We start from the raw sequence: 26,697 nt of genomic DNA, 5'->3' as shown, positions 1-26,697 counted from the left end.
GCCAGTGCTAAAGTCGGGACGTATATCTTGGTTGTTGTCACGGATCCGGGAAGTTATAGGCTGACGTGTAAGGCCGGATGTGTGTTTTAAGTTATTTGCCTATCTAACCCTCGATCATGCACAGAATTGTTCTCCCTTGCTCAACTCGCCCTTTGACTTCCAAATCTCATACTCAAAGTCAGGCTGAAACTCCGTGTACAGTGTCTCCTATGGCGCATCGTTAGGCTGAATAAACTCATCAAAAGTCACTTTCTCTTCAAGAACTGGCAGCAAACTTACAGGATCAGCGTTCACCTTGTGGGTAAACTCGGCCGCCTCATCGCTCACAGTCTTCTTCTCCAACCCGGTCGCCTCGACCATGAGCTGCACCTCGCAGGTCCTCTCCAACGCGGTGAACAGGTACGCAGCCTCATCGACCGTCCCGCCGGTCGTCAGCAGTCCGTGGTTCTGGAGGAGCATGACCCTGCCCTTATCTCCCAATGCCTCGACGAGTTTTGTCCCTTCGTCCTCGCCGAGCACAACACCACCAAAGTCATCATATACTGCCTGAATGCCGTGGAAAAGACAGGCATCCTGATTGATGATATCAACTGGTTTTCCAAATGCAGACCACGCCTTTCCGAAGCGAGAGTGCATGTGACAGGCGGCATGGATGTCAGGGCGGGCTTTATGGATGGCACTGTGGATGATGAAGCCGGCGGCATTGACTGCGACTCTGTTTCCGCCGATGACCTGGCCTTCTTCGTTAATCCAAACCATGTCGCTGGCCTTGAGCATGCCAAAGTGCTTCCCAAGGCTAATTTTCTCGTATCAGCAAATCCGAACACCTTCACTAGAGACAACAACAGTTCGCGTGTTTTTGACTTACGGGTTGATCCAAAAGGTGTCCGGTTCGACAGGGTCTCGGACAGAGATGTGTCCAGCTGTGCCTTCTGTGAACCCCTTGCGGGCAAACACCCTGAACGCGCCGGCCATGTGTTCGAGCTGCCATTGGCGCTTCTTGTATAGGTCGGTGAACTTGGGAATGCCGGGAAACTCGTATCCGCCAGTGGCTAGGGAGGCCGGGATAGTACCCGATGTCGCTGCAGTCGTCGATTGCTGAGTCGAAAACAAGGAGACTGTAGCGTCGAGCTTTCGCTCTTCAGTCTGTGTTATGCTGGTAGACATGGCGTTGGCTATTTTGCGCGTATATCTGTATGTAGACCAGTGTGTGACCCGGGTGTAGGAAAGTAGGGTTGTGCAATGTCTAAGTTCCCCGGCAGAAAGGGCAGTATTTTGATGGAGAAAACAAAGATCTGACCCCCAGAGATGGCGTATCAATATAGCTTCGGCAGCTTTTCAACCACCACAAAGTCCATCGCAGACTTTTACGGAGAGGTCGGAGGGGATAGTACGTATCATGCCCAGCATGGGTGCGGATGCCTGATGGTCCTCAATCACTTTTCCCTTCTAGTAATCACTGGCGACGCAATGTTTTGTTCCCTGCGGGCGGAGATCGAGAGACTCCGCATGTAGCCCCCAAAACAAATGGGGCTGTTGTTTGCAGCAATCTTGGGTATGAGTTTCCCATTTTCGAGCACGATAAGGATGGGGGCAGAGGTCTGAGTCGCATTTCCAAGGATTTGATGATTATCTATGATCCCCCACAATTAGAGAGGGAGAGGCAATGCAAGGCGAGGAGTGGATTTCCTATTTCAGCTCCGGGGACCGGAGACCCACTTCAACATTTTAGCATCAGCCCGGCGGTATCTTACTAGATATCTCCACGTGCGTGTAGGCCGAATTTCATGGCAACGAGATCCTTTTACCACGATGATAGTTGTCTCTGTATCTCGTCATTTCTTCTTGAGTCGGTCTCGGAAATTCGAAAGCTCTGGGAATCTCATCACAACACAGCCCTATCAATATGGCTAACGCAATTCCCCAGCTGAGGGATCCTTCTCTCTTCATTCAGAAGAACTTTATCAACAATGAGTGGGTAGACTCCATCTCAGGCAAGACTTTCAATGTTTATGGTAAGCAAGTATATCCATCTCAACTGTGTTCCTTGTCCCAGGTTGAAAAGCTGTTTTCCCACCGACTCACTGACATCTATCCCCAGACCCCGCGACGGGGTCGACCATCGGCTCATGTCCTGAGTCAACCCCTGAAGATGCGGAGAGTGCCATTCAAGCCGCTTCAGCCGCTCTTCCGGTCTGGAAATCAGCTACAGGACGGGACCGCTCAAGGATTCTGCGACAGTGGTACGAGTTGGTTCTGGATAACAAGGACGACCTAGCGACGCTTATTACGTTGGAGAACGGCAAGTCCAAGGCCGATGCAGCTGGTGAGGTTCTCTTTGCGGCGAGCTTCATCGAGTGGTTTGCCGAGGAGGCGCCACGTATTTATGGTGATATCATCTCCCACAGCCAGTCGAGCTTCAGGATCTCTACCTTGAAAGAGCCCATTGGCGTATGCGGCCTCATCACACCGTAGGTTACCTCTGGTCCTTTATCTCGACATGGCCTTTCCAACGCCAACACATCCTATCTCCAATCACGCTACTGACGCCATCGTCTAGATGGAACTTCCCAGCCGCAATGATTGCTCGGAAACTCGCTCCAGCCCTCGCCGCTGGCTGCACCTCGATTCTAAAACCCGCCTTCGAAACACCATTCACGGCCAATGCGCTCCTCTCTCTCCTCTCCCGCACGTCACTCCCACCCGGCGTTGTCAACTCCATTACCGCACATGCTAACACCCCCTCGATCGGCCAAACCCTCTGCTCCTCCAATATTGTTCGCAAAATCTCCTTCACTGGCTCGACACGCGTAGGCAAGCTTCTTATGAGCCAATCCAGCGGGACCCTAAAGAAGATGAGTCTGGAGCTAGGTGGTAATGCGCCCTTTATAGTGTTTGATGATGCAGATCTGGACGTTGCTGTGAAAGCAGCTGTGACGAGTAAGTTCAAGTCTTTGGGTCAGACTTGCGTGTGCTCGAACCGCATCTTTGTACAGAAGGGGGTGTATGATGAGTTTTTGAGGAGGCTGAGGGAGGAAGTCGGCAAGTTCAAGGTTGGGTCTGGGTTTGATCCCAAGACAACGCATGGACCTCTCATCTCTGCGGCGGCTGTTCAAAGACTTGAAGGTCTCGTGAGCGAGGCGGTGCATGGCGGTGCCAAGGTCGAGTGCGGCGGTTTAGCCCTCAAGGATCAAGGTAAGATACAAACATCACAGTCGCGCCCATCTTACTGTTGCACTCACCATCAGGTTCACTGACCATACCTGCCTCGCAATAGGCTCCAATTTCTTCGCCCCAACGATTCTCAGCAACGTGGACACCTCCATGCGCGTTGTAGACGAGGAGATCTTCGGCCCTGTGGCCCCAGTTTTCAGCTTCGATGAAGAAGAAGCCATCGTCCAGGTCGCCAACAAATGCGATGTCGGCCTTGCCTCCTACATCTTCACACAGGATCTGAACCGCGCGACGAGAATCACCGAACAGCTTCAATTCGGCATGGTCGCAGTCAATAGTGGCGTTGTATCTGACGCTGCTGCTCCGTAAGTTACCTTTTCCTCTGATCGCCCTCTAGGCGTTGGAATTGAGCAGGAAGCTAATATCATGGTTCAGCTTTGGCGGAGTCAAACACTCGGGTCTTGGTCGCGAGGGAAGCAAGTACGGCATCGATGATTACCTACAGATCAAGACGGTGGTGCTGGGCAACGTCAGTGTGCAACACCGCGCCCTCTTGTAGGGATAAAATAATAGAAAAAGAGTTATAGCTCTGGGATAATATCGAAGTGTAGTATCATTTGCCGTACAATTACCAGCCTGAAAGCTCGCCTTGACCCTAGTTCACTGCAGCAGCCTTTCCATAACACTAATTTGGCCCGATATGCACATCTCTCTCAAAATTGCCTTTCCTAATTACCACCAACAAAGTCTCGCACCATCTGACCCAAATCAACCGAATACAACCAGTCAATATCAAACGGCTTAGTCTCAACATCACCCTGCTTCGGCATCCTCCTCTTATTGATCTCATTATTCAACTCAATGATCTTATCAACACGGTCCTGCCTCCCCTTCTGCCACCGTCCAAGAGCATCACTGAGACCCTCACTGTTCTTGTCTTTCAACTGACCAAGAACTCCAGCGAATGTGTATACATCCTCAAAAGCCTGGTTCACACCCTGGCCGGCGGTGGGAGGGATAGCGTGTGCGGCATCGCCCAGGATAGCAACGCGGCCGTGCTTGGCGCTAGAAGCCCAGGTCTCAAGCTTGGGGAGGAGATAGAATGGCCAGAGGTTGACTCTATCAGGAGAGATTTCTGAGGTTGAGTTTGCGACGATAGCAGGGAAGTCCTCGTTGCCTTCGCGGAGAAAGTCAACGCACCACGTCTTATCAGAGTTCATAGCCTTCCAAGCATCACGGCCTGGATCTTGACCAGCAAAGATCTTTTGCTTTCCGATGAGAACCTCAGAACCATCAGCTAACTGTGGTGCAATGACGAAAGCACCGCGCTTGTCGTGCATGAAAGTAGCCGGAAGCTTGTACTCATTGTTCTCCAACTTGAGCTGCTTCGCGGGAACAGCAGCTGTAACGCCGATCATGTTTGTGAACTTTGGCTCCAAGTCTGGGTGAAGATACTTCCTGACACGAGAGTGAATGCCATCAGCTCCAACGAGAAGACTAGCAGACTCTTCACTCCCATCTGTAAAGCGCCACGTGACGCTATCTTCTGTCTCACTAACAATACTCTCAAACTTTCTCCCATACTCAACCTTGATACCCGCTTCTTTAACAAGATCAAGAAGGACATTAATGAGCTCAAATCGATAAACACGAACACCAGAGTATCCGTATTGGTCTTGATTGCCAAACTCAAAAACGTCAACGAGCTTATCGTCTTGGGAGTAAAAGTACAAGTCTTGGAATTTGTAGGACTTGGGGAGCATGCGCTCAAAGACGCCGAGCATGTCTAGGGCCCGGAGGGAGTTGGGGGATAGCATGATTGCGCCACCGATGTCGAGGGGGGCGCTTTGTTGTTCGTAGGCGGTGGATTGGATGCCTTGTTGGTGGAGGGCGAGAGCTAGGGCGAGGCCTGAGAGGCCTGCTCCGATGATGGCGACTTGAGGGGATGACATGTTGATATTGGATAAGGGAAAGAATTAGACTTGGAATTGAAGATGTATATAGTGTAGTTCTTCAATGTTCTAGGAGTGGATACAAGTGAGATGTGAAGGTCGGTATGAGTGATGAGTTTTTGATACATCACCACCTTGTCCATGACCTCCTATATATACACAACCCCTCAACCACCCTTCGCCCCAATCCTCCCACCATCCTCTAATCAAACCATCCGCATGTTGCGGCAATTTTCTGGCGGCGTCGGTCTTTTGCCAAAAATCCCTTCATTTCTCACACAATCATGCCGCTCACATCCGTTTCAACCAATCATGTTACCCAACACCCCTCTTCTATCGGCCGAGTTGATCCATCCGGCCGATATCCCTTCCTTCTCGGCCGGCGAACAGTCAGCACTGCCTCTGCCTTAGGCTAGCACGCTCTCTGAATTATATTCTATAGGCTAGATTGCTTATTTAAGCGCCCGCTGTGATGCTCGGACTCATTAGTGCTGATTTCTAAGCTGCGGCGCAGTTTTCGTATAGCCGTATCAACCGCCCGGCCGAGATATCGGGACCGAAAGCCTCGGCCGGGAGGAATGAGAGGGGGATTTATTATAAAGACTGAGGAAGCGGCCGGCTGTAGATTTTACTGATCATTCACTCACATACGCAATCAACTCCTTCAGCAACATCTCCAAGCATATTGAATACATTCAAGTTCAACACTTTAGTCTCTTACCTTCCATCACCTTCATCCTCGCTTGGCATCTGTGATCTACACAGATCTACCCCCACTCAACACCAACTACCGCTCCTCCACCAAAACCCTCTTCAAAATGCACTTCCTCTTCATTGGCGGAACAGGCCGCAACGGCTCTTTAGCCGTTCAAGAGGCTCTATCCCGCGGCCACACAGTCACTGCTCTCGTCCGCAACACAAACTCCGCCAAACTCCCCTCTCACTCCAACCTCATCCTCGTTCAGGGAATACCAACTTCAGAGTCCGACATCGTCAAGGCTCTCACAACACCTCAACCTCCACAAGTAGTTATCTCAGCTCTTGCGCAAGTCAGAGTCACAGAGTCACCTTTCGCAGCGCTTCATCCTGATACTACACCTGATTTCATGGCCGTGAGCATGCGTGCTCTCCTCGCTGCTATTTCTCAAGCAAATATCTCGCCTAAAATCGTGGTGAACTCAGCTCAAGGCGCTGGATCATCGTGGCGCTCTATGAATCTCCCTGGAAAGATGATCTTTAGCCACGGAAGCATGGGGATTGGGCTGAAGGATCATAACGAGGTTGACCGTCTGGTGCGCGAGAGTGGGCTGACTTTTGTTCTTTCTCGCCCTGTTATGCTTGGTGAGGGTGAAGCCCAGCCTGTCAAGGTTTGGCCTGATGATGGAAAGGGCTGTGCTTGGATGCCCAAGATTACCAGGGGGAGTGTTGGGAAGTGGCTTGTTGATGCAGCTGAAAGCAGCGAGTGGGACGGACAATCTCCTGTTCTTAGCAACTAGGATGTTTCGAGGTCGAAACTGGAGGTGCATTTGTTCGTTAGACGCTGTTTTCATAGTAATACTTCATAATCATTTTTATATACTTTTCTCGCTTTAAACCTTAGACACTTTTATTTGAGCCCTGAAGCTCCCGTCACTTACAAAACATCGTAAAAGCATTCCCCAGGGAACAAGACAATATCAGATCTTAACACAGGATTTCTAGATCAGCTCAGTAAAAGCATCCTCAGCTCCGCAAACGATATTCTGAACCCAGAAAAAGGTATCCTAAACTCAGGTTCAGTTACCTAAGTCTCTTTATTATTTAGGATCAAGTTTCTAATCTTCTTTCCTCTCCTAGGCATTTAGTAGATAATTACTATTCCTTTGCCCTGACAAGCTGGCTTTTATAATAGCGACTTGGTCTGGTAAACCCAGCCGGCGTCTTTTCCACCAGACAAACCTCTTCATAGCCCTCACGTTCCTCTGCATCGATAAGCCTCATCCCCGCAAGCTCCTCATTCTTCAGCAACATAGGCCCTTCCCCTATCTTCGTCTTCGCCCACTGTTCCCAGGTCTTGATCTTGAGCTTCTCGTCAGTCACCCATTCTGCACTACTGCCCCAAGATGCAGGCAGCCTTACGTCGGTGCTCGTCATCCTCCATGGCCGTCCGGAAGCCAACAGGTAAATCCACTTCTTCTCAGTCATGTACGCCTCGTCATTTAGACGCATATAAACGAGCGATAACTTCCAAAACCGACCCTGCGATGCTCCCTCAACTTCATATTTAGTTGTGGGAAAAGCCCAAGTCGTAGTCCGACCTTTTTTTATATGACAGCGCAGTAATGTTGTGTAAATGTTTCGCTTGTAGGAGCCCATCGGCGCCACCGATCCCAGAACAGTAATGTCTGCATCAGCGGTATCTGGCAGCTCAACTGCCCGCTGCAGCGCTGGGATGATCGACTTCCAGACAGACGCCTCATCTTGATGTCTCTCTGGACACGGCGTCTTGTGCTGCATGCCCACGCAATCAACGTGCAGACGCTGTATATTCGGCAGTGCGATGGGATGAAAGCAACCATCCGAGTCCCAGGTTCCAAACAATGCATCGCACAAACAGCTCATATCGATATGAACATGCTGCATTCGCGGCAGCAAAGGCCGCAGATCCTCGCAAAGATGAGGTTTAGGTCCGTTGAGATCGTAATTAATGTTGTCCGATGTACCCAACGCAAGCTCTAGACTGTTACAACTTGGTGGAATTCTCCTCAAAAGGGACGAAATGATCGGCACCTGGATGAAACAGAACGGGTCTCGGTGATGACGTGCCAGAGAGAAGGACCTGAGATTGTTCATGTGCGGCATCACATCCACCGCCAGTTGAAGGAATGAATCGTGAGTGTCGTTGTGAAAACCACCTGGTGTTTCGGGCGGGCGATTTATGTAGAGAGTCAAAGAGCGTGTTAAAGAAACGGCCCATTGATCATGGCATGCTATGAAGAGATCCAGTCTAGGGCCGACAAAGAACACGAGGTCCTTGTAGAGCAAGCGAAGAGCAACATCGTGCCATTCTTTGTTGACGAGAAGACAAGAATGAACGGCAGATCTCTGATTGTCGCCAGGGCTAATATTTTCAAACACCTTGGTGAGAATTTCGGGAGGGAGTGTATTGGCCATTGGATGGAGAAAATTGGCGATGAAATTGTGGTGTTGAAGAGAAGGAGAATAATAGAATGAGCAATTGGAGGCATTTATCGTGCAGGATGTGCTGAGCGTCCAGGCATCCTCCATTTGTGTCTGTCCTATTGGCAGGGGCGGATAATGCCCCAATCAACGAACGTGGCTGAGTCAGGCCGACGGCCGAGCTTTTATTCGCCGCCCAACGCTGAGTAGAATGGTCATTTTATGAATATTATCTCATCATAATAGTTCTTAGAACAGGGGCAGTTTATGGGTTACATATGTAGTTCTAAGAAAAATTAGCAGGAACCTAAACTGCCCTCAGGAAGTAATAAGATATATATGCTTAGAAGAAGATACTAAAATAAACTTACTCCTAAGCCTACGCTAAGTTACCTAAATATTTTTTTTCTCTTGGGATCAAGGAGATAGCTTTTCTTTCCTCTCCTGCCAGGTTATCTATCTTCAGATTAGTGATTCAGGAATGGGCCGTTCGCCGAGGCTGAGGTAATCGGTAATAGTCCGTCTTGGGATTCCTCTGCGCCTTCATCCACCTGGCTGAGCGTGCTCTGGTTCAGAGGAACTGGAATCATGCTGGCGGACAAGGTGTCAGGCTTTGAGACGACTTAGCTTATCGCTCGTCCTGGTCGTCTCATTAAGGCATCGTGCACCCGGATTGTAAACAATTTGAGATCGAATTTTGAAGAGTAATTCGATCTATTGGGCCTGGAGGTGACTCAAAAGGTTGCTTGGTATGGAATTCCCAAGATTCTCAAACGTTGACAGCTTACACAGGGGCCCTTGTCCCTTCAACCTTGCCTCGCGATGCTTCAAACAATCGAAAGACATCACTTCTTGGTCAAAAGCATGTCAAATTATTCACTAAATAGATAATTTATAGTTAGAAATCAGACTTAAGACCTTATCTTAGCACAAAGAACTTACCTAGCAATAAGTACTTATCGCTAGCATAACCAAAGAAGTCCTGTTTAATCGTAGCAGAATCCATGAGTCTTGCCATGCCTGGTATGCTGCTCTAAATTGAAAGGAATAGTAATTATACAACACCGTCAGCCCAGTCATTTTGCCTCGCTTTCAACACTAGCCGTTGGGCGTTAGGTGTGCTATACTCGATCCTATCATCATATCAGCCTTTATCTCGCGCAGCGCGTACTTCTAAGGTGGTAATACATGTTCTGTTCATGCAAATCAACGTCTCGACCCGCAAGACCAAAAGTCTGTGAAAGCAAGGCGCGGAACTGCTCCTGCTGCCCCTCAACACGCCGCAAAACGGCAAAATATACCCCCCGTGTCGTGAGTGTATAATCGGGTTCCACTGTCGACTCTTCCGTTGCCATACCAGATAATGCAAAGACCTTGTCCCTGAGATCTGTGCATTGCCAGTCTCGAAAGATCTCGATCAGGGTCTGGAGCCTCGGGACTGGGGTGTTGGGGTGTCTCCAATGCGCCCGCTGCCAGACCATGATGGCAGCGGAGCTCTGCATGACCATCAGGTGGTACTCGTGGTGCGCGAACCAGTTAGACTCTTCAGTGGTCTTGAGTTTAAGATAAAGTTTCTCTATAACCTCCCACGTAAAGCTTAGCGAGCCGCACCAAACGGTTATATTGTTAGCATGAAGGAGTTCTTGAATAATCCACATGCGTCTCCAGTAACGTCGGTCGCATAGCGTGTGAAGGGCTTCGCCTTCCTACCTTGACCAGATGGGATGGTATCCTGAGCCTTTTGGGCGGATAGGCTTGGAGGCCTGCGCCGCCACGAACCGCATCGCGACGTCGCTATTCTCCTCTTCTTGTCCAAGCCACACATACACCTTGGCGGCACTTGTGTAGATCTGTCGCATAAGTCCGACTTGATGGTTTCGCTCAAGTGTATTTGACTGATCAATATAAATCGTGTCGATCCAGAACGATGTTGGTTCGGTGATTATGGAGCTCTGCAGGCGTAAAAAGGACCAATATCTCCGATTGCGAGCTCGCCCTGATCCAAGAGCGTGATCTTCCGCTTGGTTCCCCCGTCGCCCCACGTGTACGAAAGCGCAGTATATACAGGACGCGATGAAATGTCTGCGCAGATGAAAGAGCCCCTGATACTTGAAGTCGTTGTTCCAGGATCCAGTTGGAATAATCGGATCTGTCGGTTCTTGAGGACAAACTTACAGTAGGGCAATGAAGGGACTCCTCTTGGCAAGATTGGAGACTAAATAGAGGCTTTCCTTCTAGTGTTTTCGAAAGGTTTTATGATGGGTTTTGCCATTTTGGGTCTCCATCGACCCTCAGGCTGAGGATATCCCATGGCTTCAAACACCGTATCCGCGAGTTCTCTCCAAAACCTCTCTGCGACCTTGGCTCTCTTTTCGAACCTAGCATTAATTTCACTCAATTCTTCACTTCTCATCCTGTGATCTCCATCGTGGTCTTGATGTCGGCTGCAGTCGTCCATGGTACATGGCTTCCAGATTTCGTGGGAAGACAAATGACCATTTGGTAACACGCAATCCTTCGTCGTACAAGGAGACCAGGGAAGTCTCACTGGAAACCTACTTGATTGTTCAAACCAAGGGAGCTCCCACATCAGGGATGGTATCTCCGCCGCTCGCTGGACGTCTTTGACCCAGGTGGCAGTGACGCTGCTGTCGCTGCCGCTGAAGGTATTTCCGAAGTTGATGATGGAACTGATGTACCCGATATGATCGTCCATGTATTGATTGCCAGGCCCGTAATTGATCGAGACATCATCCTCGAGCGAGGGGGCATGCGAGACAGATCATCAATAGCTTCATCGAGTAGAGCAACCCGGGGTTGAGTTGCCACTTGGACTGAGCGGTTCTCTACTAGGAATCCAACATCTTCCAACATCTCCCTTGTCAAGACTTCCACTCGGTTTATCTTGCCAGATCGCCACGTGGCCATTTTGTAGCGTCCAAGACTGATAGTACCCTCCCACGAAGCAACAGCATCAAATATCTCCTTCCAGTGCTCTGCCTTGACCTTGCACTTCTTCATGGTAGACCTTATCGCTTGGTAGTTCTCCTCGTCTGCATCGGTACTAATGCTCCTTGCGATAGTTGGGAAGTTACTCTGAACAAGTGGGAGCCTTTTAACCACTTTATTAAAGGCCTCCGGGAGGCTTTCAGTGTCCTTGAGCACTTTGTAGATATCCAAGATAATCTCCACTGTCCTTATAGTTGCAGTGATCAGGCCTACACCATCGAATTCCGGCATGTTTCGTGCTAAGGACTTGAGATGAGTGTTTCACGGTCCATGGATGTCGAGAGAATCTGGAGAGGGGAACTTCAAGGCCTGTGAGTTGCTGTCCAGGGGAAAACAAAAGTAGCTAGGCGAAATCCGCTGCAAGAAGATCGAAAATGATCGCTCTTCTCTTACTAACTATTAGCTAAGTAAGATTTTAGTTTAACAGAAATATATTTTAATTTGTTACTTAAACTCAAGTAAAGAAATCTTCTTCCTTTTATCGATCATTGCGATTTGTGTACCCCCAGAACCTCCAAAGGACAAACTATACCCTGGCGGAACACGAATAAGCCTTTGACTGTCACGTCGTATCCAAATTTGGTCCTGCAACCGGTCGGTTTCGAATGCCATAGATAATCCCCGTAAGTTGCAGCAGTCTACTGAGTGCCGGAACCTGTAGCACTTCCCTCTACCTTTAACAAACATGCCATCGATTGAGAATGAGAACGACAAAGAACTCTCTTTGGAAGAATGCACATCGCTATGATATGAATATTCCAAGTCGACCGGTATGTCCACATCATTCAATGCAGAGTGATTGACAGGGTCCGACAAGAAGGGAGCTCCACGATGTACTGAAGCTGTCCACAATGAGCCAGCGGCGAACCAAAGAAGTGTCGAACCGTCTGGTGAGAAGGACAGTTCTTCAACTTCAACAGGAACGCTCACCTGATTGCTAGTGCCATCTTCTTCTGACACTATCATCAAGATAGAGCCGTATGAAATAGCTAGAACCTTCAACTGTGGTGAAAAGCCATACTTGTAAAACAAGTCTGGTGGTAGTGTCTCGAACTTGAGGAGGTGACAGTAAGGGTTCTTCAAATTCCACATTTGAAGCTGACCTTTATAAACAGTGGCGATCCTCTGAGCATTCATCCAAACCATCTCATAATCTCCGATTAGAGATGAGGGCTCAAGAAATGAGAATTTGGATTTGGAGCTCAATATAGCAGTGGCTGAGAGTTCAATCTGTTCAGTCTCGCCATGTTCGAGCATCCAGACGACTATAGCATCCCTACTCATTGCTGAGACTGAACGTCCATCTCTGGAAAAGCTCAAATATTGCACCAGATCTGTGTCCAGTGAGACCAGGACTTTGTAGAGGTTTCCCTGTGGAAGACGCCAGATGCAGAGGAGATCCTTACATTGAGCAGCCAAGTACTCTCCAGAGGGCGACATGACAATCTTACTGGCGGAGTCAGCATCTTCAATCCGCCAGGGGAGATCCGCCGAGGAATCACCATAACTAAACTTTTTTGCTAGCACGCGGTGGTCTGCCCTTTGATATGTTTCGGGCTGTTGAAGACCATCAGGTTCGATGCTCCAAACCGAAAGCTGGGCGTGAAAGTCTAGGGTTGCGATTCTCTTTTCGTCTGGAAAAACCGCCATCTGTGTGCACCAGATGTCTTGAGGTCCAGTCACGATTGTGGAGATTTGTGTCTGAATGGTGATAATTCTCAAGGACCTCATTTCCATGACAAATATGCGGTCTCCGTCCGATGAGAAAGCAATGCTGTCGAACATGGTTGCCGTGGTTGTCTTGGCAATATCTGAGGGAGCCTTGTTTGTACTTGTGTTGAATAGCTTGACGGTGCCTGCAACTTGGAGAGCCACATGCTTTGCATCCGCAGAGATAACCAGTTCATGGAATATTTGTGGACTTTCAAAAAGAAGTGTAGTTTTTGCCTCAACGGGGTTCCAAATGGATATCTTTCGATTCTCAATCGTCGTAGTAAAACGATTACCATGGGCAACAGCAACTATGCCAGTTGATGATATTGCTGAATCAAATAACGAAGTATCCTCGAAAGGTTGGGTGTTGAGGAGAATAGATCGATCTTGTTGAACATCATGCTTGTAAACCTGTCCATCACGTGTAACAAACATAAGTTCCTGTCCATCTTTGGTCCAGGATATATCATGAGCCGAGCTTGAGATAGAAATGCTTGAAAGTCGAGTGCCAGTTTCGATCTGCCATAGTTCAATGGAGGGTTCATCACGAGTCAAAGCCAGTAGTTTTCCATTTGGAGACACAGCTATCGCCTTTACACGAGACGTCGTAGGCGTTAGGGTGTATTGCTGCAGAATAGGACCCCATTGAAAAGGTAGGTTCCTCACAGCACAACAGTTTGGAAGTTTGCAATGCCAGAACTTCTTCCGTATGAGGCTGTTTGTTGGGCTGAACAACAGTGCAGAGCCGAAAGTCTGTCGCGGATGTTCCTGAATAATGAAACCATGCTTCAATATGAAACGGTAGGCATCTCGAAGAAACTCTTCAAGCCTTTGACGTGACCCGTCACACGGCTTATATCCGTGGATGTCTTTCATAGATGATGTCATGCATACCTGATTCATCGCTTGCAATTCCATGACAGCGGTTGATACTCTATCGAGTCGCCCGATGACTGCTAAACACTCAACCCAATTGAGGAAGTGATTTTCAAGAAATGGTTCGACAGAAGTAGATAGGAGACTTTTATCCGCGGCGTTCCGCGAGTGAAAAGCCCAATGCGAGGATGCGTACTTGAGACCTTTGGAAATGTGACTTCTGATGGTCATTGGATCGATGCCTGCCCGCGGCATTCCAGGATCTTGGATCTCACAAATATTTGCTTTCAATGTTTTCTCCAGATACTGAAGACATCCCTGAGCCAAAATACAATTCATCTTCATCTGATCCACGCGAAACCACTGTTTTTGTGATTCACGGTGGTCCAGTAGAAAGTCACTGAATGACTTGTGCACCATTGAGACTTCATCTTCGTTCTTATCAGGAACATATAGCACGGCATGGCAAGCTTTGAGCCGGAAAAGAATCTCATCTCGGTCAAAGCTTAAGATATCAGCCATCGCATTAGCAGTCAATGGTTCAGCCGCGATGACAATCGAGCCCAACATCTTCCTAAAATCGTTCTTGTCTTCGTCCATTAGGTATCCGGAGTTGCCATCTTCCATGTTGCGATCCAAGTTCTCAAACACTATCGTGTACATCTCATCCAACTGTGTACGAGATACTGCGTCTCGCTTTCTGCGGATCCAGAGATCAAGTCGTTTCTGGGGAAAGCTTCGTTTTGTTCCATCATACAAGAAGCGCAAAAGAGTGACGGCATAGATAAATAGAGGAGAAGGGTCGGTGGAACGTCGTGATACCTCATGGAATTGCTCGTCCGTTGGCCAGCCGTGACCGATTCCCATTTCCTGTCTGATCTTATGGAAGCCAAACTTAAGAATGGAGTTAATGTCTGAGACATTGTCTTTGCGAAATGTACTAGCTAGTGCAAGTGAGTCATGTGCCTGCTCTTCGATTGCTGTACGTAACAGGTCTTCGTCCCGACTAGTTACGAGGATGCGGAATCGCATCTTTGTTGACTTGGCTAGGTCAAGTAGTAGACCAATGATCTGCCCCGTCTTCAAGAGGTCGCTGCATTCATCGAGTGCATCGATGATGATAACTTTGGTGCAGGGAACAGGGTCTACTTGTGATAATGGGGCCTTGATAAGCACCTCTAATTGCTTTTTGAAATGCATTGATTCAAAATCCATGTTCTCGCATGCGTTGACAGATTGCCTCAAGTAAGATTCATAATGGGGAATGGTGGAAACGAACTGGTTCGCAATGGTTGGAAAGACGCGAGAAGCTAGGTTTCGATCCTTGTCTCCGCGTTTGAAGAAATACCCAGCTGCAATCTGGCCGGTCTCGGTCAGGTACCTAGCCATGGTTCTTGCCAAGGTAGACTTGCCAGTCCCAGCCTGACTGTAGATCCAGAGCAATGGTTCCTCTCCCTTGTCGATCCAGTCGCATATATATTGCCTTGCGCGAGTTTGTGTACCCTCCTGGCATACCGGGCTTTCATTAACATCCTCGCTGTCAAAACGTGCTTTTCCGCAAGTAAGAAGATTGATTCGAGGCTGGCAAGCTTCTTGAATCTCCCGCCTAGACTTATGGTTAGCCATCTGCGATGATAACATATCGAGGAATTCTACCTAAGTTTGGTAAACAGAGCATCACCAATGTTGTCTGATCCCGGATCATTGAAAAAAGACTCCAGGGCTAGTTCCAAGGTCTCTCGAGGAACCTGCTTGACATGACCAGCTGCGATGTCGAGTTCAGGAATCTTTCCAGCCAATGTATCAATGCTAGCCTCAAATTCTGGTCCCTCGGAAAGTGAAGATGCGTTCCTCATAAGCTTTATATCACCTGGGTCGAGTATCCCTCCACCAAGCTTATATCTTTTGAAGTAAACGAGAAGCGAGTAGCAATACGCAAGACCTTTTGTGAGGTCAATCACGATTTCATCCCCTTGTGACAATGGACCAGCTTCTTCCTTATATAACAAAGGATGAGCGATCTTATTGTATAGGTTTGCAGGAAGACTCGTAATTTGTATCTCGAAAATGACTCCATTATACACGTTGAGGGGGTTATTGTCTGAGTAGTTCGCCGAGATGTGATAGTTTTTGCACTCGTAAGCTCCAAACCACGAAGGCCATAGCCGACCAACTTTCCTATCCGAACGAAATTCGTTCGGGGGCTTTTCCTGACGGAACGTAGTAGTGATAAAATTTGAGACGGCCTCAAGATGATCCATGTAATCGACAATGATGCGTATCCCGACAAGATCGTGTAGATCCTTGAGTATTTCGTGGACATTCTTGTATGTCCCTAGGTCCTTTTCCCTGTATAACTCTCTTCTTCCTAGCGATTTGGCGATAGATGCCCTCGTTTTAACTCGATGCTCGACTACAGCCTGAATTGGGGCCGTGTGACTACTCAACTCGTCTTGACATGCTCTTCTCAGCTGACCAGCCATTTCTTGGTAGTATGTTTCTACCTCAGGCCAAATACATTTCAAAAAGACTTCCTTGGCATCATAGCCTGCCTTTTGCTTCTTCGTACTTTCATCGATTAGATAAAGTAGCTTTGCTTGTAAGGGTACCAAGCTCTTCTTGTCCATAGTAGCAGAAGACCCATGTAAGGATGCCTCTATTCAAGGAAATGGAATTGAAGAAAGTTTGATACTCTCTGGGAAATCAATGAGTGTAGAAAATGTTGTAAAAAAAGATTCAAATTTGGAAGAGACTGAAAATACAAAGTCGAGTAAGTACAGTACACCAAACACCTCCAAGCACCGGTCAAGTTATCTTACAACCCCTAGCCTGAGTAGTTGTCAGCCACGGCTCTCTCGCAACACTTGTTCGGCGATTATTGGACACTAAACGTGGCTTGCAGTTAGCGAAATTGAAAATTAAGGTGATTGAAATGCCATGAAGAGAGTGTGTGGTCAATTGTACCTAGTGCGGCTGAGCTGCATGAGGCTTTCCTTGGTTTAACGCCTGACCAGCAGGCAGAAATGCAGCTTATGCTTGAAAAAAAGTGAAAACTGGATGTGGTTGGGCATCCAAGGCGCGTGCATGATATCGTGTTGAGACCACATGGCCTTTTTAGATTTTATGTTTTTCAGAACGTTCAGGTCTATTGGATGAGAATGTCCACTGTATCAAGATAAATAGTAAATCGAACGCGAAAATGAAAAGTGTGAAAGCGTATGCTGATACAACCCATGCATGATATTACAGCTTTAAGTCTTGGTTAATCTTCTGGAACAAACACAATTTTTGGCCTTACCGCAGTAACCGTTAACATAAAAAAGCACCAGTCATCACTCTTTTGTCTCTTTCAACTATACCATGGGTGAAAAAATGACAGACCTTTCCTACGTAGACTATGTGAAGCGTCGAGCTCAGTCAAACCCTTGCATAAATGGTCTAACACAATATCTCGAGCGACAGGCAGCTTGTGCAAGCAATATCGTCAAAGTCGATTACCCAAATGCACTTTTTACTTCTTCATTAGATCCTATTCGTGTCGAAGTACAAGATTTGCCTGAGCTGGTTCACGCTGTACCCTCAGCCACTACTCGATTTCTTCTAATTGAGGATATTAACCCTCAACTGATAGCGTTCTTGGGGAAGGCTCTAGATATCGATCCCATATTCTTTGCGGACTATGTCAACACTTGCTTTGAGAACATCGAGGTAGCAGCACCCCCACCTTCTCTTGCCATTCTGCCGTCGTTGTTATCCCAACACGGCTACCTTCATCTTCACTATCAACAAGTGCTGAGTCTGGGTGACGCCAAAGCATTCGAAGATGTTGCGTACGCTCTGAAAACTCACACCAATATTACTCGCAATATTCGACGCCTCGCTCCTTTATCAGGCATACAGCTAGCTCTTGTCCGTGCCAGCTGTGCTTTACTTATGAGGGAAATTAATGACGCTCGTGTTTGTGAGTATTCTTGTACGTTGCACTTGACTTCTCGACTAATCTAAACCAGGTCTGATATTAGTAGACCGTCCTGTGAGTTACGCAGTCGAAGGACTCAGAATACATCAACAGCAGAGCTATCCTGCTCAACACATATATGGTGGGTTCGAAGATATCGAAACCTCACATTCTTTAACCAACTACAATTGTGCTCGGAAAAGCTGGAACAGAATGTCGATGCTTGACAGCTTAGTGCATTATCTTCAGGATCAAACAATACTGTGTCCCCAGAACATTTCTCCTACTACTCTAGACTTAGCATATTACCCCATTCGGATTACACTCTCTGAATGGAACCTCTATATGCACCTATTAAGTCGTTACTCAAAATACTACGAATATTCGCTCCGTGATATCACCAGTCGAATTCATGGCGAAGATATTGTCGACTTGCAGCGCTGGAGACGACGGATCAAGCAGAGTCGACACAAGCTGACTCTTATCGCCGAGTTTATCGAATTTCAGATGCAGCAACACCAACAGGCAGCAAATCTAATGAGGTGGAGAATAGTACTTAGAGACATCGACTATCTACAAAGCCAGTTCCAGGATTATAGCCAGTCGCTTGAACAGATGGTTACTATCGCAACATCAATGATACAGTTACTCGATTCACGACAGTCTATCCTAGAGGCTATTAACGCTCGACGATTGACTTATATAGCTTTAGTTTTCGCGCCCCTGGCTTGGGTTGCAAGTCTGTTTAGCATGTCTGATATTTACTTGCCTGGCCATAGTGGATTTTGGATTTACTTTGCAATAGCGTTGCCTCTTGTAGGCATTGTTTTTCTTTTTTCACAGTTAAGATGGAAAGAGATATACTGTATGCTTATCAAGGTATTAAAAGCATAACAAACCTTTTGAGAGTTGGGTGGCGGTGAGCGACGTGGTCCCGGAGCTCAAGGGCTGAAGTCTGTCCAGCTTGGCTCAAGAAGAGATCTTCAAGTCCCTCAACGGCGTTGAGGAAATTCAGAATAAAGCTCTCGCTCCATTCCTGAATTTCAAGTCTTTTCAGTGTTTTTGGGAGTTGAGCTGCATAACGCGTTCGAGGAATTGTTCGCAGTTGGGGCACTTCTTTAACGTTAGAGACGAGAGGGTCTCGAAATTGAAGGCATGGGCCATTGTTGTTGAGAGGGGTACCTGCGAGAGGGATAGCACGCAGATTCTTGGGAATAAGGGGCGTGGAGAGTGTAAACGTTCAATCCAAGAACGACATCAGCAAAGTAATTGATCTCTTTGGTGCCATCTGGGTCATCTTCGTCATCGCTGAAATAGCCCAGGTATTCTCGAAGTTCGTGCCAGTTTAAAAAATCCAATTTTAGGTTTCTGAGATGCGTCGAATTATTCTGCAGAGCGACGGTAAGCGCGTGCAAATTATCAGAGGTAGGGCCTATCCAGCTCAAGCTCTCAAGGCTGCTGAATGGGGATAAATCTATCTCGCACTCTCCATCATAACAGGCCCGGCAAGTAGGATCAGTGATCAAACTCAATGATTGGAGTGAGGACTGTTGAAGCGGGACAACGCCATTGACCCCAAAGATTTCGGGCGGTAAGCATGTCCCCAAATCCCAGCTAAGTTATTTTAGTGTCAGATGCGCTCAGACTTATTAACTTCGTTCGAACAGTGCCTACCTGAAACTCTGGAGTTGGCGAGGCTCGAACCGACGAATTAATGACTCTATCTTCTGGGCAAAGGCATAAAATCGGGGCTGATCTTGGAGCTCCTCATCCTCATCATCTCCATCGTCAAAGTGCATTGAAGAGTCGAGTCCCTCTGCATGGGGACACCGCCGCCTTACAGAAAATTGGAAATCAGACCGGAACTGAAGTTGCGTGGCATGTCGAAGACATGATTGTGGCAGACCTGGCACCCAGACGCGACCTAAATGATATTCGCTCAGCGGCTCGATCGTGATACATTTCCAAAGACTGTTGGCAACACTTTGGTGCAGCCATCTCGAGGCTTGAGAAAGTCTTTTCAGATCGGTTTTCGTCAACTGCCAGGATAAAATATTTAGAGCTTGCCGAGAGCAAATGCTAGAAAGGTAACAGACCTTGTCAATTATGAGTATAAAAACCTCCCGTGGCAGGTCCGTCAACATATAGGCCATCTTTACGTTCTTGTAAATGCCCACAAACTGGGCGTGAGTCTTGACATGGAATAACCGATCCCAGGTAGCCTAAATTGAAGCCTGCGGTAATTAAGACTGTATGTAGAGAGGGGATGCTGTAGAGTGCGGGGGGCGGAGCTGATGTTAAGCCAAAAGCCGATCCTCCGAAACAGTTCCCCATTGTAAATGGCCCCAAGTGCTGACAACCCATGCGAAAGTATCATACTATTCGCATTCGTAAATTCTTGGGCTAAGTTAGCTGCTAGTTCTGGAAAGTATGGGCACTTCAGTTCTGGGTGTGACTAGTTTCTATAATGATGCTTGTGGGTATATTTTCAATGACGTGGTGACCATGAGGCGCCCTGAGTTAAGAATACATAAGGATAAATAGCTTTCTCCCGTCGGCAGCGGATGGTAAGCCAAGTCCGTCACCCACTTTTTTTTTTTGATTCTCGAGGTCTTTATAGAATCCGACTCTGGAGCAGGCCCTCAAGAATGCAATGGCGACGATACATATGAACCAACTCAGCGGAAATGTTACAACAGAGCATCCAACTGGGATAAAGTCACCGTTGGCTTCAATCTTAGAAAGATTGGCTCCTTGACCTTGAAGAAGCTCTGAATGTGGCCGTGTTAGGGACTAAAAACGTCTATAACTACGGTATCATGGACTAGCAGCGAGGTAGCGGACAACCGGGTAGCTACATACTCCGTAGCCTGTGTATATATTTTGAGTTTCACCTAAGTCCGCTCCGCTCCGCCAGTATCTACCCAACGCATCGCAAGTCCGCGGACAGTCGATGATTGACCAATAGATGGGAAATAAAACTAAATAAGCTCCAATTAGCTCAAATAGCAGAAATGTATAAAAATACGTTGTTCGCACTTGGGAAGAAAACACATTCTTATAACGCAAAGATAGGAACCAGATTAACTCCTACCATAACTGGTTCGCAGCACCGCACAGTCAAGCTTCACCATGGCATCTCATAACCCAACTGAGGGGTTTAGATTTAACCACATTGGCTTAAGAGTGGCGGATCTCGATCGGTCAATCGCGTTTTACTCCGGCATATTTGGGATGAAAGTAGTAGGACGCAAAGAGATGAAGATTGCGACACTTGTTTTTCTTGCATATCCTGATACCGCACCTCCAAACACTTCTATGGTCGCGCGTGAAGGTGTACTAGAACTAGTTTACAGCAAGGTAGGGCAGATTTTCATATTATCTATGCAAAGTAGTATCTGGAACTAGTAGCTAACTATTCTCTTCACAGTCGGCTACCAGCTCTGGTGATCATCTGGCTTTTCCGCTTATCAAACTAGCATTTACTGTTCCGGACACTCCGGCTGCAATGGAATACATCAAATCCAACAATGTCAAAGTACTGAAGGATGCTGGTATTGCTTCGGGGCCAGAGGAAGTGGCAAGATTTGTGGGGTCGACACCATCCGACTTACAACTCGATGACGAAATGTGGAATGCGCTCACAGCTGTTCCTCTCATAGAGGACCCGGACGGTTATCTTATAGAGATAATTCCGAACAGCTTTGAAAGCTCTTGATGACAAATACTATTAAGGCAGTTGTAATATCATCTAGCTCTAGGCTCAAAGCGGCCAAGATTGTGCTATACTAAGATGCACCCGCATTCTACAACTTATAAAAAGGACCTCACCTGGTGATCTGTAACTTACTCCATGACTAGGGGTTTTTTATCTCATGGATATTACAATAAGCCAAGAGCTCACAAGACCAAACATTGCCAAGTGAGGCCCTGTAAAACCATGCGAAGCACTCCACTGGATTCTGGGGAGTAGCTCTGGCCCTCACCAATGTCGGTCAGTTGTGAGAGGCAGGTTTTGGTAGGGATTACTACAAGATTTCACATACCTCAGACTCTAGCTTCAGTTCCTGGCTTATGACCACAAACATCCTAGGTTACCTCAATCAAGGATGGAGGCAGATAGGAACGCCTACGTACAGACGCTCGAGGGTCATGAGAAACACCCCGCCAATTCGTTCTCTTCAATTTTCTTTTCGCTTTGCTTTTAACTGAAACAGAGACAAAATTGATCAGCTCAAGCTTTTCCGGCTCCCAACGTAGGAGTTATTCAAATTTCCGTGTCTGTGCATCGCGAGGCCAAGGTTCCGCGTTTTCTTTACTGAGATACTACTAGAGAAATATCGATGTTAAAGAAGTTCGTGGAAAGGCACGGTTATGTAGAGGTTACTTGTAAAAGTGCAAACTCGCAGGGTGCGGCAGAGAAGATGCTTTTCTTTTCTTTTCTTTTCTTTTTTTCCCCCTTTTTTTTTTCTACTAGCTTTCTAGGCGAGACATGTAGTGGAGCCCACAGAAGGAATAGCGCTCTTTATGTACTGTAACCTCTCCTACAGAGAGTACCCAGACAGAAGTTTTTAGGCCTAGAAGCCGTCGTGCATATACCCACCCACTGCTGGCCATGGAAGTGAACCCTTGCAGGGTCGAATATTCTCACGCCAGAGAGCCGCCAGGATGGGCCTCAGTTTAATAAAGATTGCCTCTCTATGGCATCTCGCGACATCTTTCTGTAAAGACTATCCAGGAATGGTTGATTCTTCATCAAGGCACCATCCCCTTTCATTTCTCCAGCCTGAGATCTTATATAACCCAGGCGCTATGACTGTTTTCAGGGCAGCTGTTCTTATTAGATTTGGTAGGCTTTAAAATTCTGGCGCAGGTGTTTATGCCGCCTATCTAGCAGGTCGCAACAACGACGCCAAGAGTTCAAGCTAAGGCGATTCATTTTTCCTTGGCCACTAATTACAACTCATCCTAGATAATTACTATATGCTATGCCAAACAGTCGCGTCGTACCCATCCATCCACTCCACGAACTCGCCACCGGCTTTGGCCCAGCCGGTAATGCCTTCGAATAGAATCACGCTTTCCATATGGCTTTCGCCTTGCTCGTCTAGATGGTCCTTAAACCATCCAGCTGCCCGTGAGCCCCGGCCGCGAGAGGATGCTGGAGGTGTTAGTACGCCCGCTTTCTTCATGCTTCGAGTTGGGAGCTAGTGAATCAAGACGTACAGCAGTACCATATGATTTTTTGAACTCCCGCCGCTTTAAACAGACTGTACAGCGTCTTTATAGTCGGGTAGAGGCTCTGTGCCGGCAGATTGATGGATCCGCGAATGGTACCGCCCTGGATAACAGAACGGGTGAGTTGATGCTCGATTAATTGTTATCTCAGAAAACGCGAAAGGTAGGTGCTACCTCGTGATCTGTTCGGCGGAGATCAATGAGAATGTAATTCTTGCCGGCGATATTCTTGCTGTCCTTCATCATCTCTAATAGCGCTTGGCGTGTCATGGCTGTGGGCGTCTTGTTGAGTGGAGGAGGGTATGCAGCATGCCAGGTCGTCGCGGCGTCAGTAGAGGCCATCTTGGATGAGCAGATAAGATTGAACCTTGGAAATACGCGGTATAGACGAGAACGAGCGCCCAGTTTTAGGATAGATCTTATGAAGCTGATCGCATCTTGGAGGGGAAAGGGAGAAATTTCCTGAACATGAAGCCCTATGAGAGCCGAAGGCAATGGATATCCCACTTAGACATAGCCGGGACTGTGTCATACCCACATCATGATTGGCCATGGTCAAAATTAGACGTCGTTTTGGGGACCACTGTCATACCCGGGAGGTGATTGGTCAATCCGTTTTGCAGGGGCTCCGTCATGCGCCGACTGTGACCATGCAGCCAAGCAAACTCCATTAGGGGACTGTGTCAGGCCGAGACTGCGATTGGCTCGAGAGGATTTTCGACCAGCAGCGTCCATTGCATTCCAAGATTGCTGCAAGTCTTAGGAACGGTCTCGCTGGCGGCAACGATGAATACTGTGCCATCCTCCTCGCTATCAACTCGATACTCCAGATCGTCCCCTTCGCCCCCATGGCCGTCTTCTTTATCCACGTTATCAGCCATGAGTCGGGTACTATTGATATATCACACAGCGTTGTTGTTACAGGTGTGGCTGTTTTCCTGGGCATCCCGCTTGGGACAGCGATTATTACCCGATTTGTCGTTCCTAAGTTTGCCAGCGCTGATTGGTACCAGTAAACTTTCCTCAAATATCTCGCACCTTGATCTCCTATAGCTCTAGTCTACACCATCCTTATGCTATTCGCATCCCAAGGCAGACAAGTTGTTCGCCAGATTGTATCGGTCGTCCAAGTGACTGCGCCACTAATTATATATTCCGTGCTCATCTTCTTCGTCACTTTATGGATCAGTAGACAGCTCAGCTTCCGGTTCTCCATGGTGGTTACACAGACCTTTACTGCTGCGAGCAACAACTTCGGGTTAGCTATCGTCGTGGGGGTCGCGACCTTTGGCCCCAACAGCGACCAAGCCCTGGTATCCACCGTTGGTCCACTCATCGACGTCCCAGTTTTGGTAGGCTTGGTGTACGCCGTTCGCTGGATGGCCAACAGATGGGGTTGGAATTAAAGGGGCGAGTAGGACGTCCGTCGACGACGCGGCTTCGGGATCTGGTAAAATTGCTTCTGAATATCAATAGATAGGCTACTTAGACTCAGGTAACATTTACGTGGATTCTAAGAATCGAGCAATATTAATATGTTTCCAGTGTTCTTCAAGGTAGCAAAACTGAGCATACCCGTCGATGTGCGTCTAGTCGAGAGGATCCATTAGCTGAAAGATTTTCGTGTTCTTAACACAGCAGCTGCTATCTCCATAACACCCCAGTGCCAAACGAGCCCACGATGGATCTGTATGGTTGTGAAGTTCCACGAGTATTTTCGCTGCTTTTTCGCATGATGTTTCTAGCGGCTCCAAATGGTTAGAAGTATGGATGGTGGAATTTGATGAATCGAAAGCGTCAGAGAGCGGAGAGAGCACGCCAGTTGGAGTTGAGGAACTGTCGGCAGTTGTGTTGTCAAGCCTGTTTGCCGCATGCATTTGAGGGTGAAATCCTTGTTCCTCTACTTGAAGCATGAAGACCCCTTCATTGTCTTCTCGGGTTTGTATCGATTCGATCGGTGGCTCGGTAGATGATGGCTGTTTTCGGCCAGGCATCGACAAGGTAGGACTTGACAACACCGACGTGAAGATCGGCACTGCGTCTCCATCCATGCTTAATGCAGACCCAAAGGAGCTCTGGGACGTCCGTCGAAATGTCTCTTGTTTGCAATAAACGTCCACATGTGTTGCACCGGTGTCGAGCATTCAATGCCCGATGGTCTTCCTCGGGGGAGGATAGATATTGCGCAATTTCATCTTCCGAGACCCCGTACACGCCAAACAAGTTCTTTAGGCGTCGGTTCTGGACGTTGACGGCCTGCGCAACGTGTTGCCAATCACCACCTAGGTTTCACATCCTTCGGCGGCCCCCCAGTGCATTTCAAAATCGTAAGTACATGTACAATTCTCCAACGATGAAAACATTACGGCACATCTAGGCATTAAGAAATGATAAGCGCTAGCAAATACCCTCCCTTGTCCCAGTTCCCAGACAAATTTGTTGACAAGCTGCTATGGATCGATGATCAAGTGGTAAGCAAATATCATTGGATGCATTATTTGTAATAACAGTAACGCTGATCAAGATACAGTATCAGGAACTCTTCAACGTCTGCCAGGCCTTCTCTGGACCTGGCAGCACTAAAATGCACTACTGCATTAACCTGATTCATGATGGTTTTCTTCCTGCTTTACTGAGCTTCTTCATCTGGAGGTAGGCAACCGCAAACACACAGGCACTCTCCTTACGAAAGTAACTCATTACTTCCTTAGCTTGCCTGGGGCCCTAGGAATGTATGGTCTGTCTATTGGCGTCTCAAACATTGGAGACACTATTCCCAGACCCGTTTATGCACTTCTCTCCGGGCTTAACGCCTCAACTGTGGGCATTATCGCAGTCGCTGCTGTTCAGCTATCAGAAAAAGCCATCACTGATAAAAATAACTCGTATACTCGTCTTGCTTGGAGGTGCGGCCGGGATTCTGTACAATGCGCTCTGGTACTTTCCTCTTCTGATGTTTGTGGCCGGCTGTGCAGCCGTCGTCCACAACTATCGCTGGCTTCATGGCCCTATCAAGACCATCGTCGGCTTGATGAAGAACCCCACAAAACGGCTTAGGGCACAAGAGCCGGAGTCCACGCGACTTCCTTATCGGCCTTGCGATCTAACAGAGCTTTCCCGGTCCTTTAAAAGAATAGAGGCAGAAGGGAATTTTTTTATGTATTACTATATAATACTCGGCATGTTCGTAAGACTATTTAGCCTCAAGAATTATGCGTCTATAGGTAGCCAGAGGCTTTTCTGTCGCATCACGAAGGGCAAGAATAATATGCATTGTCTAAAAGAAAGTCACCACATATTCGCTTCGTCTTATAAGGTTGACTTACATCGTTCAGACTCTTAGCAGTCTCCAGCTTGGCGATACTTCCATCATCCTTGATGCTTGTGATATTGACATTCGGGCTCTTGGGCGTCAAGATTGGCTTCATCTTGAGCGAAGGGTCAAAGCCTTCTAAGCCTCGTCCGTAAGCACCACCAGGCTCGCGGTAGTGGAACCAATCGTACGTGAGGTTATCCCCATCAGGGTCCCAACTGTTAGATGCATCGAGAACAACGCTGCTGCCCAGGGGTGTACTTGAGCTTCAACGGGACAGTGCCGCAAGAGCCGTTGACAATGTG

At 47.7% G+C, this 26,697-nt stretch overlaps 12 protein-coding genes across 13 annotated transcripts in view; 4 read left to right on the top strand and 8 right to left on the bottom strand.

Annotated features, from left to right (window-relative positions):
- Positions 1-114: 114 nt before the first annotated feature.
- FVEG_01668 (L-fuculose-phosphate aldolase) lies at positions 115-1,167 on the bottom strand (the record flags this gene model as incomplete). Its single annotated transcript, XM_018888673.1, has 3 exons — positions 115-207; positions 280-796; positions 869-1,167. 3 exons carry the CDS (start codon positions 1,165-1,167, stop codon positions 115-117), a joined length of 909 nt encoding a protein of 302 aa, XP_018744651.1.
- Positions 1,168-1,906: 739 nt separating this feature from the next.
- On the top strand, positions 1,907-3,733 carry FVEG_01669 (succinate-semialdehyde dehydrogenase; the record flags this gene model as incomplete). The annotated part of the gene is made up of 5 exons (XM_018888674.1): positions 1,907-2,015; positions 2,102-2,471; positions 2,561-3,195; positions 3,278-3,539; positions 3,610-3,733. 5 exons carry the CDS (start codon positions 1,907-1,909, stop codon positions 3,731-3,733), a joined length of 1,500 nt encoding a protein of 499 aa, XP_018744652.1.
- A 169-nt stretch (positions 3,734-3,902) lies between these two features.
- FVEG_01670 (hypothetical protein) lies at positions 3,903-5,126 on the bottom strand (the record flags this gene model as incomplete). The annotated part of the gene is made up of 1 exon (XM_018888675.1): positions 3,903-5,126. The coding sequence occupies one exon, from the start codon at positions 5,124-5,126 to the stop codon at positions 3,903-3,905; it is 1,224 nt and encodes a 407-aa protein (XP_018744653.1).
- An 818-nt stretch (positions 5,127-5,944) lies between these two features.
- FVEG_01671 (hypothetical protein) lies at positions 5,945-6,622 on the top strand (the record flags this gene model as incomplete). Its single annotated transcript, XM_018888676.1, has 1 exon — positions 5,945-6,622. The coding sequence occupies one exon, from the start codon at positions 5,945-5,947 to the stop codon at positions 6,620-6,622; it is 678 nt and encodes a 225-aa protein (XP_018744654.1).
- Positions 6,623-6,852: 230 nt separating this feature from the next.
- Positions 6,853-8,385, bottom strand: FVEG_01672 (hypothetical protein). 2 transcript variants are annotated; one of them, XM_018888678.1, is made up of 2 exons: positions 7,245-8,359; positions 6,853-7,184 (listed from the first exon to the last, which is right to left on the bottom strand). In XM_018888678.1, the coding sequence occupies exons 1-2, from the start codon at positions 8,277-8,279 to the stop codon at positions 6,981-6,983; spliced, it is 1,239 nt and encodes a 412-aa protein (XP_018744656.1). In that variant the 5' UTR covers positions 8,280-8,359; the 3' UTR covers positions 6,853-6,980. The 2 variants fall into 2 exon arrangements, with proteins under 2 accessions (XP_018744656.1, XP_018744655.1); XM_018888677.1 differs by having other exon boundaries at positions 6,853-8,385.
- A 2,489-nt stretch (positions 8,386-10,874) lies between these two features.
- Positions 10,875-11,525, bottom strand: FVEG_14892 (hypothetical protein; the record flags this gene model as incomplete). The annotated part of the gene is made up of 1 exon (XM_018903927.1): positions 10,875-11,525. One exon carries the CDS (start codon positions 11,523-11,525, stop codon positions 10,875-10,877), a length of 651 nt encoding a protein of 216 aa, XP_018744657.1.
- Positions 11,526-11,738: 213 nt separating this feature from the next.
- Positions 11,739-16,510, bottom strand: FVEG_14893 (hypothetical protein; the record flags this gene model as incomplete). Its single annotated transcript, XM_018903928.1, has 2 exons — positions 11,739-15,489; positions 15,540-16,510. The coding sequence occupies 2 exons, from the start codon at positions 16,508-16,510 to the stop codon at positions 11,739-11,741; spliced, it is 4,722 nt and encodes a 1,573-aa protein (XP_018744658.1).
- Positions 16,511-17,243: 733 nt separating this feature from the next.
- On the top strand, positions 17,244-17,899 carry FVEG_01674 (hypothetical protein; the record flags this gene model as incomplete). Its single annotated transcript, XM_018888679.1, has 2 exons — positions 17,244-17,840; positions 17,894-17,899. The coding sequence occupies 2 exons, from the start codon at positions 17,244-17,246 to the stop codon at positions 17,897-17,899; spliced, it is 603 nt and encodes a 200-aa protein (XP_018744659.1).
- A 1,066-nt stretch (positions 17,900-18,965) lies between these two features.
- Positions 18,966-19,640, bottom strand: FVEG_14894 (hypothetical protein; the record flags this gene model as incomplete). The annotated part of the gene is made up of 2 exons (XM_018903929.1): positions 18,966-19,455; positions 19,516-19,640. The coding sequence occupies 2 exons, from the start codon at positions 19,638-19,640 to the stop codon at positions 18,966-18,968; spliced, it is 615 nt and encodes a 204-aa protein (XP_018744660.1).
- Positions 19,641-20,907: 1,267 nt separating this feature from the next.
- Positions 20,908-21,672, top strand: FVEG_01675 (hypothetical protein). The gene is made up of 2 exons (XM_018888680.1): positions 20,908-21,201; positions 21,272-21,672. The coding sequence occupies exons 1-2, from the start codon at positions 20,974-20,976 to the stop codon at positions 21,557-21,559; spliced, it is 516 nt and encodes a 171-aa protein (XP_018744661.1). The 5' UTR covers positions 20,908-20,973; the 3' UTR covers positions 21,560-21,672.
- A 1,148-nt stretch (positions 21,673-22,820) lies between these two features.
- Positions 22,821-23,421, bottom strand: FVEG_01676 (hypothetical protein; the record flags this gene model as incomplete). The annotated part of the gene is made up of 3 exons (XM_018888681.1): positions 22,821-23,002; positions 23,068-23,182; positions 23,254-23,421. The coding sequence occupies 3 exons, from the start codon at positions 23,419-23,421 to the stop codon at positions 22,821-22,823; spliced, it is 465 nt and encodes a 154-aa protein (XP_018744662.1).
- Positions 23,422-26,219: 2,798 nt separating this feature from the next.
- FVEG_01677 (hypothetical protein) overlaps positions 26,220-26,697 on the bottom strand; it is a gene marked incomplete at its 5' end in the record, with an annotated part of 1,852 nt that continues 1,374 nt past the window's right edge. Inside the window, 2 exons of the mRNA XM_018888682.1 lie at positions 26,220-26,356; positions 26,406-26,658. Coding sequence (XP_018744663.1) covers positions 26,273-26,356; positions 26,406-26,658 — 337 coding nt within the window. The 3' untranslated portion in view covers positions 26,220-26,272. The remainder of the gene's footprint in view (positions 26,357-26,405; positions 26,659-26,697) is intronic.

Source organism: Fusarium verticillioides, chromosome 6 (assembly GCF_000149555.1).
Source record: "Fusarium verticillioides 7600 chromosome 6, whole genome shotgun sequence".
NCBI lineage: Eukaryota > Fungi > Ascomycota > Sordariomycetes > Hypocreales > Nectriaceae > Fusarium > Fusarium verticillioides.
Note: the sequence above shows the minus strand (reverse complement) of the source record. Positions and strands in the feature narration are given on the sequence as shown.

What these genes read in the sequence shown, in the direction of transcription:
- FVEG_01672 (XM_018888677.1), bottom strand. Translation starts at nt 8,279, where the DNA reads ATGGCCAATACACTCCCTCCCGAAATTCTCACCAAGGTGTTTGAAAAT.
- FVEG_01675 (XM_018888680.1), top strand. Translation starts at nt 20,974, where the DNA reads ATGGCATCTCATAACCCAACTGAGGGGTTTAGATTTAACCACATTGGC. An exon ending in TAGAACTAGTTTACAGCAAG is followed by an intron (nt 21,202 to 21,271) that starts GTAGGGCAGATT and finishes TTCTCTTCACAG; the next exon opens with TCGGCTACCAGCTCTGGTGA.